The 19961-nt window shown below is 52.9% G+C and overlaps 5 protein-coding genes across 5 annotated transcripts; 4 read left to right on the top strand and 1 right to left on the bottom strand.

Moving 5' to 3' along the window:
* The first annotated feature begins 5622 nt into the window (after positions 1-5622).
* On the top strand, positions 5623-6333 carry BDZ83DRAFT_645047 (uncharacterized protein). The gene has a single exon (XM_060509812.1). It carries the CDS (start codon positions 5905-5907, stop codon positions 6190-6192), a length of 288 nt encoding a protein of 95 aa, XP_060357238.1. The 5' UTR covers positions 5623-5904; the 3' UTR covers positions 6193-6333.
* Positions 6334-9305: 2972 nt separating this feature from the next.
* Positions 9306-10578, bottom strand: BDZ83DRAFT_645041 (uncharacterized protein; the record flags this gene model as incomplete). Its single annotated transcript, XM_060509811.1, has 1 exon — positions 9306-10578. A coding segment is annotated over exon 1 (1122 nt), but the record flags the coding sequence as incomplete, so codon positions are not given.
* Positions 10579-13462: 2884 nt separating this feature from the next.
* On the top strand, positions 13463-14371 carry BDZ83DRAFT_645032 (uncharacterized protein). The gene has a single exon (XM_060509810.1). It carries the CDS (start codon positions 13658-13660, stop codon positions 14363-14365), a length of 708 nt encoding a protein of 235 aa, XP_060357236.1. The 5' UTR covers positions 13463-13657; the 3' UTR covers positions 14366-14371.
* Positions 14372-16701: 2330 nt separating this feature from the next.
* BDZ83DRAFT_658418 (uncharacterized protein) lies at positions 16702-17103 on the top strand (the record flags this gene model as incomplete). Its single annotated transcript, XM_060511036.1, has 1 exon — positions 16702-17103. One exon carries the CDS (start codon positions 16702-16704, stop codon positions 17101-17103), a length of 402 nt encoding a protein of 133 aa, XP_060357235.1.
* A 2022-nt stretch (positions 17104-19125) lies between these two features.
* BDZ83DRAFT_745974 (zinc-binding domain-containing protein) lies at positions 19126-19961 on the top strand (the record flags this gene model as incomplete). The annotated part of the gene is given in 2 exon segments (XM_060513200.1): positions 19126-19405; positions 19421-19961. The coding sequence occupies 2 exon segments, from the start codon at positions 19126-19128 to the stop codon at positions 19618-19620; spliced, it is 480 nt and encodes a 159-aa protein (XP_060357234.1). The 3' UTR covers positions 19621-19961.

Below are 19961 nucleotides of genomic sequence, written 5' to 3'. Positions count from 1 at the left end.
AAGACCCATCCGCTTCGACGTCTGCGGGCGGTGGCCTTTAGACGGTTTCCGTCACCCTTCCAGTTGATGGCGGAGGCCTATCGCGACCTACCCCTTGACAAGCTGGAGACTATCGAAGGGTATTCGATCGCTCCTTGGGAACGTCGTATTGATACAGTAGTCGACGACGACACGGTCAAGGCCTCTGAGGCAATCCGGTCTGGATGGGCAGTGAGGATAGCGACAGGGAGCTCAGCAAGGAACGAGGTTGTGGGCTTTGGAACGGCGACGACGCTGCCCGCATCTTTCAGAGGGGGCGGTGGCGTCGTGACGGCCTCGCGTACGTTCGGTCAGAGAACGGAGCAGAACCCGTATGTAGCAGAGCTAGCGGCACTGGCAGAAGCGGTCAAGTCTCTCCCAGAGAGACTCGAGTACCGGGCCATCCACGTCTTCACCCGCAACAAAGCGGCAGTGTTGGTGATGCACAACCCGCGGCAGCAGTCAGGCCAACAAGAGATCCGACAACTATATGCCAGCGTGCAAGCTCTGCAGAGACGAGGCAACAGAGTCACTCTCTTCTGGCTTCCATCATCGATAGAGTCAGACCTGGCGCAAGCGGCCAAAGCAGCAGCAAAGGAAAGTACCCAAGTAAACAAGACACCACAAAAACGGCCGGCCAGAGCCTACTCGACGGCACTTAGGATCGCTTTACAGAGCGTGCGACAGAAGCACGGAGCCTTGCCCGACAACGTAGGAGCATATTCGAAGAAGATCGACATAGCCCTGCCGGGAAACCACACACGCAAGCTGTATGACGGACTGGCCTGGAAAGAAGCCAGCATTCTAGCGCAACTACGCACCGGAATGGCAAGGCTGAACTGGTACCTCTACCAGATCGGCGCAACCGCCGCGGCGCTATGCGCTTGCGGGCAATCTGCAGAAACGGTAGAGCATTTTCTCTTTCGATGCACACAGTGGACGGCACAGCGGACTCGGATGCTCCAACAGACGGAAACGCGGAGAGGAAATCTGTCATACTTCCTGGGAGGAAAGCGCGCGTCCGACCCTAAGGATTGGTCGCCAAGCGTAGACGTTGTCAAAGAGACGATCAAGTTCGCCATGAGCACGGAGAGGCTAGATGCACAGATCAGCCAGCAGCGAAACCACACGCAACTAACATCATCAAATTAACCGGAGACACCCCCACGCATCCTCGTGCCATCGACAGCAGGACTAGCTTCGGCCGCCGACGATAGGACGTCGAACACTTTGAGAAACAACTCCGAGATGGCCTGCTACTAACCCCACGAGCAACCGCAGCATCGACATGCAAAACTAAAAAAGACACATACGGAGACGAACAAGACTTGTATGGGCTTCTGGGAGGCAAGGATATGAACGAATGTGGAGAATATGTAGATAATCATGCGAGCCCTAAACAGCTTAGCCGGGGCGTAATAAACTATGTATGTGTATGGAAGGGTTTCACGGATGGGTTTAAACAGCGAATGCTTCTGTGGAAGGGCCAAGAAAAGAATTCAACCGAAACAAAAGTAACAATTGCGTCGGCCTATGGAGTTAGAAGGCTCACTGAAGGCGGCAGTGAATGGCTGTGGCGCTTAGAAGACGCGCTCACCATATGCAGGGGAACCCATCGTGCATTGGGAATAGCAAGTTTCCTGCCTTCTCGGCCGTGCGCTTGTAGTGTCCTATCAGTGGCCGTAGGTAGTTCCCGACGCTCGATTGGGCGGCTATGAAGGGACTTCGCCTGGGAGAAACCGATGTACCTAGTGGATAGGTTGAGCGAAGTGAACTTTGGCGTAGGTGATCACTTCCGTTCGTCCGCCCTTGTTAAGCCTTGCCTGTCTGGACGGGGAAAGGGTGGAGGCCTTGTTCCGTCGTAGGCAAGGCTACGCTAGCACTGTGAGTAACATACTAACCTGACTGGCGCAGTCATCCTGCAAAGCGCTTGCCAGGCTTAATCTCCTTAGACCATGGGCTTTTCAACCCGGAGTAGTGCCGCGACTCGCGGACGACAACGCCGATCTGGTTAATGGTGTGAGCACGAAACGGCCACGTGCTGCCTCGAGACCAGCGACGCAAAGACATCGGGCAGCCTGCGACTCTCTGCACTTGCTTCGGAGCCCACGCCTGCAGCATACCGCCTATCCTCTACCAGTCAAGATCTCGAGAGGAAATGAGAGTCGAAGTCTCGGATGCCATTCGCCTCCAGGGGGGTGGGTCTACAGGGCAGCAAACTTGTGTGACACATGGCCAAGGTTGGCGATATCGAGCCTGCTACATGTGGTGTTGTGGACAGCGTGAATACACTCGCCACTTGCACTGTGATGACTAATTAGCAGCTGAAGGGGGGCTCCCAATAGGCTCACGGGTACCCGTGCATGTAAAATTCCACGGGTACCCGTGAATATGACTAAGCACGTTCGCTGCACGGGTCTTGAGCCAATCGGGGCCGCGGCTTGGGTTCCAATTACCCTATAATTTACGATTTAACCACAATACACTCTTCGGGCAGATTCTCAGCATACAACGCCTCCTGTTCGGCGTTGTCTCTCTCAACTCGTTTCCAGATGTCGCCCATACCTCTCCTGCTATTTCGAAAAGGGTTTTCTCCCTCCTCAGCGATGACAAGCTCATCAACCCGTTCCTCTTCAGCTCTGTCCCAGTCTAGATAAGCCATCATCTCTTCCTTAAGCCAATCTCTTGACCCCTTGGAGGTGGTGCAGCGTTTGTTCATCTGCTTGTAGTCAAGACACCACTCATAACATTTCTTCCCATAACGCAGCGGAAGTCCCATTGCCCTCCGATACTCCTGGTTTGTTTTGACACTTCCACGAGGCTGGGCGGCATACCAGGCGGTTCTCGCTGCACAGTACCGTCCGTATATTGCCTGAGGTGAATCGTATTTTAGAACCGAGGGCGAACGCGAACGCCGAGACGGTGGTTGCATCTCAGGTGGTGACATCCTGGCATCCACTGCTTCATCTGTAGTCGATTGAGTCAAGGCTATTATGGACTGTACGGCGTTCGACGGAAGGCTTTCCGTGACTTTCCGTGTAGTGGCACAGACTGCACTCGGTGTTGGGGCTAGGCCTGGAGTAGGAATTGGCTCAGGCAACAAATGTGAATATCGCTGAGGGCACGCCTTTGAGGTCATAATATGGCCAACCGCATGACACCTACTACATGTGCTTGGGGCCCGTGACGCGAGTTCAACGATTTCAAAGCTGCTTGGGTCTCGCCTAGTGCTTGAAACCGGAATTCGGGGGTTCTCCGATTGCAACCTGGGCTCGATGCGCTGGCGAGGCTCTAGTAACAGCTGCGGCGCCCCTTCACGCCTCAGGTGCCAATGCGCATGAAAGTGCTCACGTAGCAGAACAAGATTTTGTTCCTGTAAAGCCTTTAATTTGTGTAGACATGGCAAACCGTACACACGAGAGAAGGCCCCCGTACAGACTGAGGAATGGTCTGTGCCATTCTTACTGAGCAGCTTCCGCTGCTCTTCTACTTTCCGGAGGGCTTCATGCGATACCCAGCCAAGTACTGCGCCATATATTGTTCCCGAAAGCTCGACCGGTATTCGTGTCTGTTGCTTGGCTTGATTAGATCTCAGATCCGAGAGCTGATTGAGTAACGCGTGCTTCATCGCTCGCCAAGCCTCGAACAGATCTAACGTGGATCTCTTTAGGTGCGATTTGAGCAGAGCATGGATGCCTTCAACCCGCGAGGTAGCCACGTTGCCAAAGTGCGTGTGCTGATCAACCCAGGCTTTCACTAGCTTCTCCTTGTACGGATGGAGCCAAAAGGACGTAATGTAGCCGACTTCTTCAAGATGGTCCGTAAGATAGCGTTCCTCGAAGTGAGAAACACGCTCCTGAAAGGTCATCTCAGACGGCGAGCTAACAATCAAATGCCAGGACTTGTAGAACTCTCCCCAGTTGTCAGTCGATGACTTCGGCGCTGCAGGGCTACTGGTTGTCTTCGTCTTGACAAGGTCGAACGCAGAGTAGCAATGCTGAAGCACCGCCTTGTTCGCATGCCAGAGGCAAAGCAAAGATGCCGAAGATGGAAAGACAGCGGCTACAGCATTGATGCATGCTAAGCAGCGATCTGTGAGGACAACCGCAGGTAGGCTAGCGTTGCACTGGTCATACAAGGACCTGACCCGCTCCAGAGCCCAGGTATAATCATCTTCCGTTTCGCCACTGAGAAATGCGAACGCGATACAGAAGGACCGCTGACAAGCATCGACGCCAACTATGTCAAGAAGCGGCATACCGTACTTGTTGGTCTTGTAAGTGCAGTCCAGCAACATTACGTCTGGGTAAGCTTGTAGGAGGGCTAGGGAATCTGGATGGGCGAACAAGACAGCTGTAACGCGGCCATCTGGTGCGAATTGCATTCGACTCCAGAAGCCTTCCTCGTCAAGCTGATTGGCAAGTGCGTGGATCGAGGTCTGCCCTCCACGAACATCTCGTTTGATGGCTGCAATATGATTGTAGATATCCTGTTGGGTTGCTACAGAGTTTGTGGTTTGTCGTATGTATGTCCGGATATCTCTGGGCGCGACGCCAGCATTTGATAGGCCGGCTACTTTCGCAAAATCCTCCTCTGTCAGCTTGCGGTGTGTTGGGTGAGCAGACGGATGCTGGCTTGGGGGGTGATTATGAGAAGAAAACCGTTTGTCGGGCCGGTGTCTCAAGCTCCAGGTGCTTTTATCCAAGGATTCCTTGGCAAGCACGGAAAATTGACAGCCCGTTCCTCTGCTCGTAGTTCGTCTTTGGCGCGCTATTGCTTTGCTTGGGGGATGACACGACCGATCGCACGAATACGTAATTGTCCGCCGCCCACTCTTCTCTTTGGTCGATCTCCCAGTCGTGAAGGCGTATCCCCTTGTTGCCGCCCAGTTGTTAATTGCCAATATGAGGTCATCGCGCGATTCATATTCGCTTTCAGGAGGTAGACAGTCGTCTAGGAAATTGAGTGCTGGGTTGTCCGGGGCTAATTCCATCCTTCTCAGAAACGTGTGGCCGAGTTGCCATGCCATGTGCAGAGAAACGTGTAGACTGACGCGAGACGCGTTTGTCAATCTGTGCCGCCCGCTTGCTTAGTCATATTCACGGGTACCCGTGGAATTTTACATGCACGGGTACCCGTGAGCCTATTGGGAGCCCCCCTTCAGGGGGCTTCGACGGTGTACGGACCCAAATGCTGATGCTGTCCAGGGTCGGTGGTGGACACTGACAAGAAGAGCCTTAGAATACGCTGCTATCCGCACTATTCAATTTCAATGTTGTTTGCAAGCTGGCCACTGCAGCCATGATCAGATGCTTGAAGAAGCTCAACACGGCAGCAGTACGTGCACAAGAGGAATTGGCATACTTCACAATGCGCGTACGCGTATCCGAGGGGGTTGTTTGTTGGAACAAACATCACAGATGGCGCGCGCGGTCGTGATGTTACCGCATTCTGAACTTGCCGACAGTGAACAATCACAGCCCCGGACTCGAAAACCACGAAGTTTGGTCAGCAAACCGATCGCAAATTACTCCCTTACCGGCCTGAGAAACGACGTGATTACGCATTGCGTCGCTTGCAGCAACACCAATACAAAGCTCTCTACGGTGCGTTCAGTATGTCAGAGGGGAAACGGCAACAAACAATTGGGCTTTGTGTCTCGAATTGTGACTGTAGATACCGCATGTGGAGCGACCCAGCCGCCTCCAACGGAAAATTGCATCTGCACCATCGTGATCACGGACGCAAACCTTAGCGTGCCGTATACAGTAGTTAGACAAGCAAGCACAACGGCGCGGACGAGTGTGCCCGACTTACTAGTCAATTGGAGTACTTTCGGAAAAACCTAACCATCACTGTGATCAGTAAAAGCCAACATAGGATGACATGATGCGTCTCGCAGGTTCACTAGCTTGCTTGGTTTGGGAGACCATCGTGACTGATGGTACGTGGATGGACGTCAAGCCTCAAGGCGTTGGCTGTGATCTGACCGAGGGAATACGAAGAGCAGACGGCTCGCCGGCCTTGGTGGGTCCAATCAAGCTCGGTATTGGGTGTTTTACTGTGACGGGCAGGAAGATCCTAGCGCAGTCGCAAGGTGGAGTGGTGCGTCCTCCCTTGTTCTCCATCTTGTTGCGACCGTTGGTTAGGATCGGGGGGTCGACTTGGCAATAGGTTAGATGCTGGGGTGGCAATCGTGTTGGTTATAACCGGCCGATGTCGAATTGACAGAATATAACAGATTGAACATGTAGCTTCCCGACTGCTTGCAACGAAAATGGATAGCGAGCGGCCAGGCCAAAGGAGAAATAAAGAAGGGGGAAAAAACATAAAAGCCCGTAGTTGCGCGCCACGAAAGCAATATGGAACTCATCAGAAGACATTCAGACAAAACCATTTCTCTGCCTCCTCCATCTGATGTCGACACCGATCCACTCATTCCACGGTCGGAACCCACCACCGTTCCGCCCGCGAGTCTTTCTTAGACCCGGAGTTCCGTCTCTTCCATCGATCAACCCCACATACCCGGGGCCGCAGGTAGGCCAATCTCTCCATCAACCCCATACTGTCATGAACTAGCCTAATGGTCGCGAATAGCGATGCACCATGTGTCTTGACCCTAATTGCGAGGCTCGAACTGCGCTGCGTTACATGTGGAACGCGCAGCAGTACCTGTCGAATGCGCAAAAGGAGCTGGTTTTCATACATCATGAGCGTTGCCGTATAAACGAAGAACATTGCGACATTTTCCGTCTGCCCATTGTGCTTCCGACTCACGATGTCAGCGGAGAATGTCGAAGCAGATATTATCGTGCTCTGGGTCTGGCGACTCGGATGCACCATCTCGATCAGCGCGAGCGTGTGTTGCGAGAGGGCTGCCGGAAGGCCCATCAAGCTTTGCTGATTCAGTTGGCCAGGTTCGGAGGGATCAATGAAATCTCAGCCATCGCAACCGAATCGCAGATGGGACCACAAGAGCAGCCACGAAAGCGCCGCAGAACAAACGACGCGTAAACTTTCTAGCCTTAGTTTGCACCTGCTGGTCGCGTAGGTGAAGGGCAGTCGCATGGGTGCCGAGACGTGCTGTGTACGGATTCGGCGTGCGGAAGCTGAGGAAGGAACTTGCGCAACAAACACATGGGCGAGTGTTAAAAGTTCCTAGATACTGTGTACTGCGTACCCCGCACGTTTTGCCTAGACAGAAAATTGAACAGAAAAGTTGTGTCATGTACGGAGTACTGTGCCCAAAGCTGGATGACCCCTCCCCCCATTCTTTTGCTCCTTTCATGTCATCCCTTGCTCTCGACGTTAGCTTTGTTAGACACTGGTGTCGGTCGTATGCCCACCTAATATGATGTTTGTATTTGGCGGGTTCCATACTGTATGTATTCGCGAAAGTTACTCGGTTGGAAGGAAAATTGGCTGTTGTCATGGACAAGCATGTAATGCAAAGGTACTACTGTGTGCGGGTTACAGCAGATGTGTCGAGGCACATGCATACTGTGTCTGTCATGGCTCTTGTCAGCGATAGCGGTGGCATCCATAAATGACTGGACTGGAACCTGAATGCTGAGTCCCCCACACCTCCATTTTGGCTTCTGGCGCAAACCCTTGTCTAACCCCTGCGTAAAGACAGGGATTGAGAGGCTGGGCATAACGGATCATGCCACAACAACGACGGTTATTCTCATAGTTAAGTCGCTTCCTCTTTAGGGGAGCGTACTGGATGTTTCTGGTGCTCCACACAGTGTCATCTCTTCGAAAGCGATGCGCACCCACCTCCTCCTCAATACCTCTCTGCCAATTCGCACTGTAACTCACCGCGATAGCTCCACAATTTGGTCTAGATCAGGCAGCGACCGCCATGTTTGGAGTTTTTGGAGCACATTGCATTTCTTGACCTCAGAAACGCTGATCATAAATGCAGAAAACGAAGCAACATATGGTCACGATTGTACACTAGTGTGGTAAGGCCCGGCGACGCTGGATTTGATGCCTTCACGGCCGTTCTGGATGTCTTCGAGAACCGAAGGTAGGCTTTTCTCTCTGAGGAGAGCGTGACCCGGCTTAGTCAGAATAGCGACTGTTCCACGGCTGGCGATGACAAATGAGGACCAGGCTTTTGACGCGGAAGATTCACCTTCCACTGAGCCCGAGATCATCCTCAAACGCTGCGCGGTTGCAGAGGATTTGCCGGCCAATAGCCCGCATGTGAGCAGTCTCTTGTCGTTGAAGAAAGTGTTAAGGTTCAGACACTCCACCTCGCTGAAGGAACCTCGAGGGACACATCTGGCTTTGTTATCACACCAGGCGTCCGGACCTTCGTCGGGTCGTGCTCCTTTGCCTTCGTCATATCAAATTGATAAGCAAGCAGATCGTTGGTAGCGATGACAGCCAGAAAGATGCTGTTCGATTTTCGCATGGAGCTTTCCACGAGCTCCAGCGGTCAAAATGCCCTCACTTGCTGGCGTCGCGGATGACGAGTGGAAAATACCGGGCAGGTCGACCAAAGAGGACAAATGTCCGACCCCGTACTGTAATCTGAGGCGCAGAAGGCCCTTAACATCTGAGAGTCCATCTGCTTTCTTGATTCGTTGATCTGTTTGCCTTCGCATCCATGTCCAATACTTGCAGCGTGTGGGGTGGTCTGCTGTCATCCGCGAATCGAATTGTCGCATCGATGGACGGATAGTCACGAAGAATCATGTCAGCTGCAAGTTGAGTGCAAACGCCCTCATAAGCCGGGAGATGAACATGAGAGATGGCTTCAGGCACAGATGGCTTCGAGGATGACTGGGCTCCGACAACGATGCTTTGCGGAAAGTCATCGATCTTGCCGGCGCCCAGAGAAGAGTGTGTCGCAAAGAAACCTCGTCTGGGCGCGACTCGAATCTTCAAGGGCTGAGGGAATGACGACAAAGCCTAGTATGTTGAGTGTGTGGTTACGATTGAAGGCTTGCAGGATGTTTGGTCGAAGTGAACGCCGTTACAGTTGTGGTGCTTTCCGCGATGTGTGCCAAACTCAACAAGCGGCTGCCATGGCAGCGTTAACATAGCGACCACAGCAACAGCCCCATAGCTTGTTCCCCAAATCACCCAGACTCGGCCCGACGCTTGCAAACGGCAGCGAGTGCGCTCTCAGCGTCTTCTTCCAGTCGCATATTGGCGGAGGGCTAGATGCCTTCCAGTTTTGCAACTTCCCACCAGGTCCAAAAGCATTACCTACTCCTCCTGAACAGATGTTCCCACGGTTTATGATCAGCCTCGAGCTTTGTGGCTTGTAAATAGACCTCTCGTGATTCTCGCATCCACTTAGCAGCCCTCATCCAACTCTCGTTCTCCTGCACATAGCTTGGCAGCTCATGTACAGGCACGTCGCCAAAGTCCATCGGTCTGTGGTGCGACCATGGTTCTGGCGGCTTGCTTCGCAGCAGCGGGATCCGGTCCTGGCCTTCTGTAGGCGCTCTCGTCAGCGCGTCCTCCGCCTCACGCCGCTCAGTGGCAATTCTCTGCACTCTCATTCGATGGGCTGCCTTGCCGAAGTTCGTTTTACGCCCGCCGCGAGCTTTGATTTTTTCCATTATCTGTTCATACCACTTGTCGGAGCGATTGTGGGACCAATGGATACGCGGGTCGATTCTCATATACAATGATCTGCAGGTTTTCTTCACAGCTCCAGCGGCGCCCATAGAGGCTGGACCGGTGTCAACAAAGATTCCGTGGGGTGGTGGGAGTGCATCAGGTTGGCCGTAGATCATGGCATCGAATCTACGCTCATCAAATGTACGACAAAGCTCAATCCGGCGATCTTCGCAGGTCAGCTTCTTGTAGATGGTGAGCTTATCCGGACATGCGCAATTGGACGTGTCGATATCATCTTGGTTGTTAGAGGGGCTGTGGCATCGCGGCGCCTCTGAACCCGTGCGACGACTGTGTCTGATGCATGGGGAAATGTCAGCCGCGTCAGGCAGACTAGGCTCATTAGATGAAGACCCCGTTTCCGTCTTGAGCCCACGGATAACTGTTAGATTATCATGCTCTCCTAACCAACCAAGATCAGATACCGAGTCGCAGCACAACTTTGACCTGCCAGGTTCCTCTGTGCTGTCATTCGCAGCAGCAGACCGCGAGGTGGCGGGGGCAGATTCGATGATCGTCGGAGGTAGCAACCCCGATGGGCCGTTCAACGTGAGGCTGTCGTTGCGCCCAGCCAGTGCCGCACTGGATGGCGTGAAGTGACGTGTCGGATGCGCGCTTCTGCTTTGCCAAAGACTCTCCTTGGGTCGTGACGTCTCGACCGAATGGCAAGCTTCGGGTTGTGATGCCCGCCGTGGGCTTCGCCCTGAAGCAGCATCGAACGGTGAACTCTCGTGAACCCTGAATTGGGGGTTGGCTTGGCTTCCGCCGTCCAATAAGAATATCGAATTGGGCGCGTTTGCCCTGCTTGACATCTTGTCTCGTGAGTACGATCTTCGGGCGAAAGGACAGAGCTTGATTTAATATGGTGACGACTTCCAGGAATGAACATTTTATATTCGGGTCAGGCAGGGAATTCATTGAATAGTCCTGAGATGAACACAGGAGACAGACACCTATGGTGCGGGGCATGTAGTGTTAGGGCACGGTGCTAATATGCTAGCGAAAGAACTAGCTTCACTTTTTCCCTCCAAGGAGGTCTCCAAGGAGGTCTCCAAGGAGGTGTGTGTGGGCGTTGCTTTCGCCGACGTTAACTTACGTGGCCAAGCAACCATAGGCAGAACCAGGTCTGGTTTTTCTGCACTGAGCTGTCGCAACATGCCCGTTGAGACGCGGCCTCTCATCACTATTGATGCAGCTCTTGCTTCATGACCCACGCCCCAACCGTGTTCCATGAGGTGACTGGCCGCTGCGCTTGTGATGGCTTGACAACCGATGTGGCTTCGGCACCATGAACATCAGCCAATCACGAAGAGGTGGGGACACATGAACGGATGGCGCGTCGTGACGACGTCTGTTAACAGCCTTGGCAACTTAGCGATCAAGTAGAACGGTTGAGGAGTCACATGAGCGACAGAGCCGAGCGAAAGTCGAACACGAGCAGAGATCCCTTTCACAATAGTAATAGTGAGGTTATCAAGAGGATCATGCAGTCTGGTGCTACTCTGACCAGGTGCCAAACGTCTTCCTCGATAACTTGTTCGTTCCCATACAGTCACCCTGTACCTAGCGGCAGAAGCCAATAGTGGCAACGACCACATGCCGCATGGATGGCGAGGTCGATGTAGTACTCACGAATAGAAATGGATGAGAGCAAAGGAGCATCACGGGGACAGATCCACTCGATCCATTGAAGGACAGGACTCTGTACGGGATGAAGGACGATTCCTTACTCGCCTTCATACTCAGCCATTCTTGCTACCATTCGCAAGGATGGCTTATTTGACTGAGGGGACAATGATATCGTGTTGTTCCCTGCGTAACGTTCAAAGTTAGATAGAGGAAATCATACGCGACCGCCGCTGGCCGACGAAGGCCAAGCCCTGAAGTACGGATCGCCTTCTTGTGCAATGCACGGACGACGTTCCTTCTCGTGTTTCCAGCGCCAATATCTCCAGGCCTGGTACAATGTACCGACGTCATGCCGCAGTCGATGGGATAGGAAGATGAGACGATCCAACTCATCAAGATGCTTGTCGTCAAAGAATAGTGACTGACGTCGACTGTCCACATCTGAAGCATGCCGTACTGGATGCTATCTGTATTCAATGGTTTGGTCGGCAGAATTCGCACTGCACCGACGAGTTAGTCCAGAGACTGCTTGACGCGTTCATGACGGACGTCCGTTTTGGCATTGTCCAAGCCGTTACGCATGCTACGGTGACATTCTGTGCCCAACTCAGTCGAGGCCTGGAGGTCTTTCATTCCAGCGGCTGCTACCACGAGCGCATCCAAAGACGGCCGAGATTGGTTGTGCCTCTAATTTTCTAACCGAGCGTACGGCTCGTCGCCAAAGAGCTTACCGGAGGCCCTTCTGTCGCTTTTGAAACGTTATGCAATCTTCAATGCCAATTCCCTTACCGGCTGTAGGACGCTGGAGATGTTTGGTCCGCGAGTTCAGATAAACATGACGGTCTGGGACGAGGAAACGCCGGAGACGGCATACTTGCCTTTGGCTTTGGGACTGAGTTGGACTCAAAGTCGAAGTGCCCATTCGTCTCCCGCAAAACCATTGTTCAATTGAGAAGGAATGAGGTGGAAACTATTCAAGGGCGATAGATGCCCGGCCGGAAGGAGATGGTCTGCGGAGAGGCTGTTTTCTTTTGATTTCTCTTCGAGCCGGTTCGATCTTCTCGTGCGAATGAGAGCGTCTTTATGACGATACAAAAATGGGGTTTCTGTTTTAGGCGGGGTTGTTCCTGCTTCGCACGTCAGGCCCAGCGAACCGCACACCGCTCATCAGGCAGATGGGAGTTGCAGGCACCACAGATACGGAGTATGGCGAAGACGACGCGACAGCAGACTTAGACAGTTTGTTTTTCGAGAACGTGGAGTTCAACCCAGTTGTTACGTCAGTGGAGGACGACAATAATGTAGTCGGTCAGCCTGAGACTTTTTGCTGGAACAGCGGTGGCGAGAGCGGCGGCTGCTCTTGTGAGTGGCAGCAGCCACTGTCGGGAAACACGAACGAGAGTCCCTTTTTCCTACTGGGTCAGGCCGGATTGCTGATTTCCCGGGGGGGCATCCCGCCTTCTTATAGTTCTTCAAATCTGTTCTCCAGTCGACCACCGCGTGACTCTGTCTGGACACTCCTAACCGCTTCGGGTGAGCGTACACAGTTCTCCACTTTCTCTATAGTTCCCACTTTTACTCCAAAATTGCTGGTTCATTTTGCTTACCCCGCATTTTGGGCCATCCCATCGTCTATCAACGGTAAACTACAAGACCGCCTGCAGGTCTGTGTTCCTCGTCGCCAAAGGCTGTCCGTCGCCAATCATTCCGCTGTTAGGCGATTTTATAATTTGTGCTGATAGACGGTGGCCCATAAGCCCATCTAACAGACACGCCGTGTTTTTAGGTCCATTGTTGTTAAGAGCAGTTTTTGGGGCCATGGCCCAGCACAGAAGTGCTTATCTGTAAGACAAAGTCAGTGCACTTTTTATCGATAGGAGCGATAAGGACAGAGGACTGGCAGCGCGACAGACTAACCTGGATAGGTTAGCAGCGTACGACATAAATGGGGCTCGAGCTCTGTGGATCTGGGGATCCAATGAGCGAGTGAGAACGAGACTGGTCGAACCGGGGTGAGTGAACGGGAGGTCTACAAAAAGGCAGACATGCCCCCAAACGATGGTCACATAGGTAGGCAACCTTCCATCGCTCCTAAACACTTTTTGGGGTTATCTTTTGCCTACACTCCTCGGTTGAAATTGAAAGTATTCCCGCGCAGGCTGTGGGCAGCCATCCAAACGAGACTTGGATTTTGATCTACTAATAATCGGGAGGGTTATCGACGACTCGAAGTCGTACGTGAGACGGTCTTTTTGGGTGCCCAAAAGCCACGGTGAGTGTTGTGGCACAGTGAGCGGGCAGCTCATCTGGTTTTTTATCTGTTAGGTGGAAGTGGACTGACACTGAGTGTGAACACAAGCCAACCGAGAGGATGAAGACAGGTCTGTTCTTAGACGGAGTCTTTGTTGGACTCGGACCCTTGGAGGGGTCAGCTGCACTGGATGTGGCCGGAGCCAAACCACAGAGCATTCCTACGCTGAGAAGCTGGTGTCCCGTGGGACGGGAGAATCACTTTTTGCTGTGCTATGGGGAGCAGTGCCCCTACCATACTGCGGAGAAGCAGTCTTTGGGGTATTACCCCCAACGGAGATGGAATTGGCAGCCCGGGCTGTCGAACCTTGTGGATTTTCTTGCCTGGCGTGAGCAGGAAGGCGATAGTTGGTCTGTAGAGGCCGCCAGTGGCAACTCGTGGACGGTGTTGCGTAAGGAACACCAGATGAAGGAGGACGGGAGGGTCCTCTGGGAAGACACGGTATTATGTTGTAACAAAGGCGGTCGGTTCATTTTTGTCGAGTGTTGGCAACGAGTCGTGGATGAGAGGGGGAACGAATTTAGTCGGAGACGTGATTCCAGGTGGGATTTTGTTATTCAGAGAAAATACGAGGACGGGATGTCCTTAGCCGAAAAGGAGTTTGTCATTTTCGGGCATGTCGGCCGCATCTGGTACGGCGAGCCAGGATCATGGGTGTATGATGCCCTGGCAGATACCGACTTTATTATTCGTCCGAGGGACGATGAGCACACGATTTGGAATACGGGGAAGCCTGACGCCGGGTACAAGGGCCTGATCTATGTGTAGACATATATTGTTGAATTTGATTTGACTTGACTTGGTTTGAGATTCTTTTGATGTGAATTTGTATGCTTAAGCACAAACACCTCGATTTTGTTGTTTACGATAGTCATCGCCCATATGATGATTACTCTGGTATGATTGAGATTGACTTCCTTCTGTTCCTTACTCTGTGACAATTGGCTGTTCACATCCGGAGGACCCACGCAAGGATGTGAAGAAGCGGTACGGGGCGGAGCCCTATGACACCGGAGTTGGAGGCGTAGGTAATTAAAGGTTAGGTCGGTTAGCTAAGGTAAGGTGTTAGTTTCTAAACACCATCTCTTTGATCCCTACGGTGGTAAACCACCTTCGTGATGGCTTCGTTCCCGCTTCACTCGCACTACGCCTCCCCCCGACTCCCACAGCGTTCCACTCGCGCTGCTCTCCGGTGTTTGCACACCTGCGTTTCGCTTCCGTTGCACTTACTATGCCGGCTGAAGGCCCTTTGCTCCTCGTCGCCGAAGGCTGTCCGTCTTCAATCAACCCGCCGCAGGCGGTCTTATAATTTGTTGTTGATGTTAAGGCTGTTTCGGGGCCGATGGCCCAAACCAGTTTTTTAAAAAAGGGTCTGTGCACACTTTGGTTAGTAAGAACGGAGCGACGGAGGAGCGTGACTGAGGTACCCTGCTTACTTCAGCAGGTCGAGATCCAAAAGGTGGGGCTTGGGAACAGCCAATGACTGAGTGAGAACGAGATGGTTTGGAAAACTATTAAAAGGCGGGAGTCCCCCTTCTCAACTGGGAGTGGTTCAATTTGGCGGGAGACAATTTCTTTCGCAAGCAGCAATGACGTACTATCGCAGAACCCAAAGAAGTGGGTACGCACGCAGACGACACCGGAGGCCAACTGTTGGATACGGTCGGCGCAAGGATGGTGCTCAAGTGAGAAGCACCCATTCGAAGAGGACATTGGAGGCTCAGAGCCTGGGAGAGGCTACAAAGACGGTGTTCGATTCGCCGGGTGGCGCCTCGGTCTCTTTCTTTGCGTCTGGTGACCGGCAAGGCCAAAACTACTGGGAAATTCCTGTTAGTGCCATGTTGGGGTCTACATGGAACAAAATACGGTTTCGAGACTGCACCTCACTGGAATCTCCCTGGAAGGCGATGTGTACGCCAATGCGGACATTGAGGTGTTTGCTATGAACGTCCTTAGGACGTTGAGTACGCCCAGCCCGGTGAATTTATCCGGAGGATAAGAGGTTTCAATTTGGTTACGGAGACCCTTCCATCTTGGGTCGGACGGACAACCTCGGGTGAAGGAACTGACGTCTGCTACGTTGGGCGCACTGGCTCGGGATGGCAGCCTTTTTGGTGCTCCCCTGCACAGCGATAAGTCGAGTCGCTCTATGGTCTGTGAGGCCAGGGGTAGTGGGGTGAAGCCTATCTGTCACAAGAGTGGCAGGGCTACGCTGCTGCTTTCCATGCGACCCGTTGACTCGTCTGCGGCATCTCATTTCCGGAAGATGTCGGCCAGGTGGTACTGGCCTGTCAACCAGTCGATCAGCTTGTCGGCCGTGAAGGAGAAGACCGGTGTTGTGTTAGATTACAACTCTGTCTTGTTCATGGGCGTGCGCCCGATTACGGAGACTAGCCTCCATGGTGTGAAGAGCGAGGGTGGTGGCAATACTGAAGCGTTCGGATACCTGAAAAGTTTCCGTGTTACTTGATACTTGCGGCGGGGGATGATATGAAGCGTCAGATTGGTTAGCACGTAGTTTAGAAACGGAGTGATTTGGCTTTGCAATTGAGTTATTCGTCTGAAGTAAGAACGTGCTTAACTGTGATCTTGAAATGGTACGGGGTGCCGCCCTCATCTCATCAGCGGCGTGGGTTTTATATAATCACATGTGTTGACAGGGGGTAACGCTGCATCGCCTGCTCGACACCCTCAGACGAAGGGACCAATGTTTAAGTTCCACGCTACCGCAGCCGGTGCTACAGGGAATCGACGAAAGGCTGCCTCGGCATCAGCAGCATAGTCGTCAACCAAGGGAAAAGGAGGTCGTGGACGACATATGAAGACGCTCGAGAGTCGCTCAAGCCGTACTTCGGGGGTCCAGCGCAGCCTCAGCGCAGCTGCTACTCTTCATCGCAATGTCTGCTGGCGATATATGTTACAGCCTAGTTGACTCGGCAGAATCGATGTCCAATCTACTGACGTTACTACAGAATCTTCCGATCGGTGTACCGTCGCTCTTTTGAAACCTGGAAGGCGTGAGTCTCTCTCGGAATGGCTCCATTTCACTGATTACCGTCTTTGTTCTGCCCCGAAGTCACGTCTACCTCGTCGACATCCACACCATGCAGTCTACAGCATTCTCGACCGCGGTCGGAGGAACAACCTTCAAACAGATTCTTGAGTCTCCGGACATCACCAAAGTCTTTTACGATGTTCGCAATGATTCTGACGCCTTGTTTCATCACTTCCAAGTGAAGCTGAGCGGCATCGAAGACGTGCAGCTGATGGAGAACGCAGCTCGTCCGCGCGGGCAACGGCGATATCTGAATGGATTGGATAAGTGTATCGGATTGTACGCACCTTTGTCAGCTGAGGAGAAGGCTCGCTGGAAAGCCGCCAAAGAAGCCGGGCTCAATCTGTTCCATCCTAGCAGAGGAGGATCATACGAAGTCTTCAACTCGCGACCGATGTCTACACCCATCGGATTTACTGCATCAACGACGTGCGATATCTGCCCCACTTGAGGGAGGCATTGTGGCGGCAGCTTGATGGAGTCTGGCGGCAGAAAGTGGTGGAGGAGACAAAGAAACGTATCTTGGAATCGCAGAGCCCATCTTACGAGCCACAGTCGGAGACTAAAAAGTTTGGGCCATGGGGTAGAGCTTGGGTCTATCAGGAACTAATATACTTCTTTCGACGATTGCTGTCGGAATTGCCTACCACGTCGTCGTTCTCGAACGAGCTATGGAACGGGCCGCGGCCGCTACTTGTCATTAGCTCCCGTGACCCCTGTTGTGTGGGACGGGACTACTCTTTTCTAACGGGGCTGCGCTCTGCGCCCCGCTGCCGCGTGGTGGGCGTGATGGCAACGTGCTCCGCACTTCAGTCCTGCATATGTCCGAGGAGGGATTCGCCTTGAAACCACCTCGATCGGCGGCTGTTGTGAAGCGCTCGAAGTAGGAAACCTCAGCAGACCTTGGCCACGCAACTGAGCAAAGAGGATTAGTGTCCCAGGGAAAACGCGTGTAGAATATGAATCTCGACTACAACCGTCGGGCTTGTGGTGGAATGCACAGGCAGCGCATTGAGAAGAGAGACCCCTACTTGCTCGGTGCCCATCGCGTCTGCTCCGCCGGTTACGGATGAATGTGCTAGACATAACCGACTAGTAATGCGTCTGCCAGAAACGAATGGGACTGGAAGGCTCAGCAGTCTGCCCTGGGCAAGATGCCTCCGGCACTCTTCTGCGCCACTGAAAGCCAGCAGGCAGAGCGAGAGGCTTCGTCAGCGATGGTTGTGAGTTCAGACAGGGCCAGTCTCCCGGCAGCGTGCACACGCAGCGCGTGCCGCGCTGATGCTCCAACGCCCACCCCGATTTGCTTGTGACTGAACCACAAGCTAAAGTAATGATTAGGTTTGGCTGATTGTTTTGCGATGCAGGACCTGGGCGCTGTTCGAAGACTCGGTCCTAGTTCTCGCACACATGGGATGCCACTTGGGCATGTAATCGGCGAAGATGTTTTTGGCTCTGAACCGGCTTCTTGAATCTGTCAACGGCCCTCATGCCTGTTACCTCAGCGAAAACACCTAGAAGCAGCCATCATGAGCCCTTCGAGAAAGCGATAGTACAAGAACATGTGTGTATGTGTGTGTGAAGGTAGTAGGTTCCGGCTCCAAGAGTATGTCCTGCAGGGGATCCAGACTTCCCCAACGGGACATTTCGAAAGGGGGGGCGGAAATGGAGCCGCGAAGCGTCCAAAACTGTGAACCTGCTGTATCTCAAGAACTGGCGTCCACTCGAAAAGTCAGCTGTACAGATCATCCGGACCATTCCGGCGGAGACCGGGGCCGTTGTCGACTAACTGTCTCATCGGACTGATTGACCTTCAACAGCTACTATTCTCGAGGAGGGCGGCGGCGGTTGACCATCCGCACAGAACAGCAGAGGGAAGAATAAACCAACTGATCTGTCCATAAAATACCGAACGGACCAGACTCCTCAAATGAATCCCTTCCTTTCGGCTTGAACTGGCGCTGCACATCATCCGTGAGAGAGCGTTGCTCACGCATTCCCGTCCACCGTTTCCATATGCACTGTGGCATTGCACTTTCCGACGGAGCCACTTGCGGGAATATCCCAGCTATCAACATCACAGTCAACTTCCTAACCTCATGATCGTTCCAGCTTCATTTGGTGGAGATGTCGCCACGCTGGTGAGATGCATCCTGGTCAACAGAGTGCCACACCTTCACCTCGCCGCTATCCTACATGCAGTGCAGTCTTGTTGGTTGGCCTGCATATACGCGCCAGTAAATCAAGTCCACCGCCAGACTACTGTATTTTGCATACTGCATTCTCGCCGCCTATCATACTCATTCTGATTCGACTACCCCGCGCCGGTCTTGCAATGCATAAATAAGCCGTTCCCTGACTGTGGGCGAAAGCCTTCAGTGAGACGCCCAGCTTCAGGCATCATCATTTGCGCAATCGCTCGAAAGACGAAAACGAATTCTTGTCCCAAAGTACGTCGTCTTCCTACCTCAAGATGGCGAAGAGGAACTCTTTCAATCGCAGTGCCGGAAAGAAGACTTCTTTTACGTTCCCGCTGCTTCACCCAAAAGTCGCCAACGCTGTCATCGACCATATCACCGTCGTCTGGGTCAGCAAAAAGACCACACGAGAGCCAAACAACACTCACTCCACCTCGGTAAAGGGAAAGTTCACTTGCGACAATGATGCTTGTCCCAACAAAACTTGGACAAGCGGAAAAGTGACTTTGGCGATTCAGGGATACCCAGGCGGCGGCTATAACGCAGTCGTATACAGTCAGTGATGCAAAGTGTGCAATCGACTGGGGATTTTCTCCCTGGATGAAGACACATACGTCGATCGAATTGCATATCGGTTGAAGAAGTGGGCGGGCGTGGCAATGGAGCGGCGTGTGTACGAAAGAAGGGGTACCCCTCCCCACAAGAAAGAGCTTTGTGAGGGCTGCAAGAAAGGCTGTTGTAGACAGGGATCTCAATCTGTACTGAGTTGAGATATTCCGAAGGTGATTTCGGGCTGGGGAGCTCTCCAGGTAAAGAGCGTCGCAGCTTAGCCTTGTGATACTGACGGCGTATCCAAGCTCAGCTTTGCGATGTAGTCAACTACAATAGAGAGGCGTGGCAATCTTTCAACTCCTCTCATCTACAGATACATCAAAGCTTGCGTTTGGGCTTGACGGATCGCGGTGGAAGCTTATCGGAACTGCGGGAGATGTGATACGCTTGCAGAAGGTGAACGATGAGTCCAACCCCAGCGTCAACAGCGGATGAACGACGGTCAGTGCAGACAACGGCAGCACGACGTCTTCGTACGCAATGACTGGTAATACGTCAT

This window comes from Colletotrichum acutatum (genome assembly GCF_030867785.1).
Source record: "Colletotrichum acutatum strain CBS 112980 chromosome Unknown BDZ83scaffold_290, whole genome shotgun sequence".
Lineage (NCBI taxonomy): Eukaryota > Fungi > Ascomycota > Sordariomycetes > Glomerellales > Glomerellaceae > Colletotrichum > Colletotrichum acutatum.
Note: the sequence above shows the minus strand (reverse complement) of the source record. Positions and strands in the feature narration are given on the sequence as shown.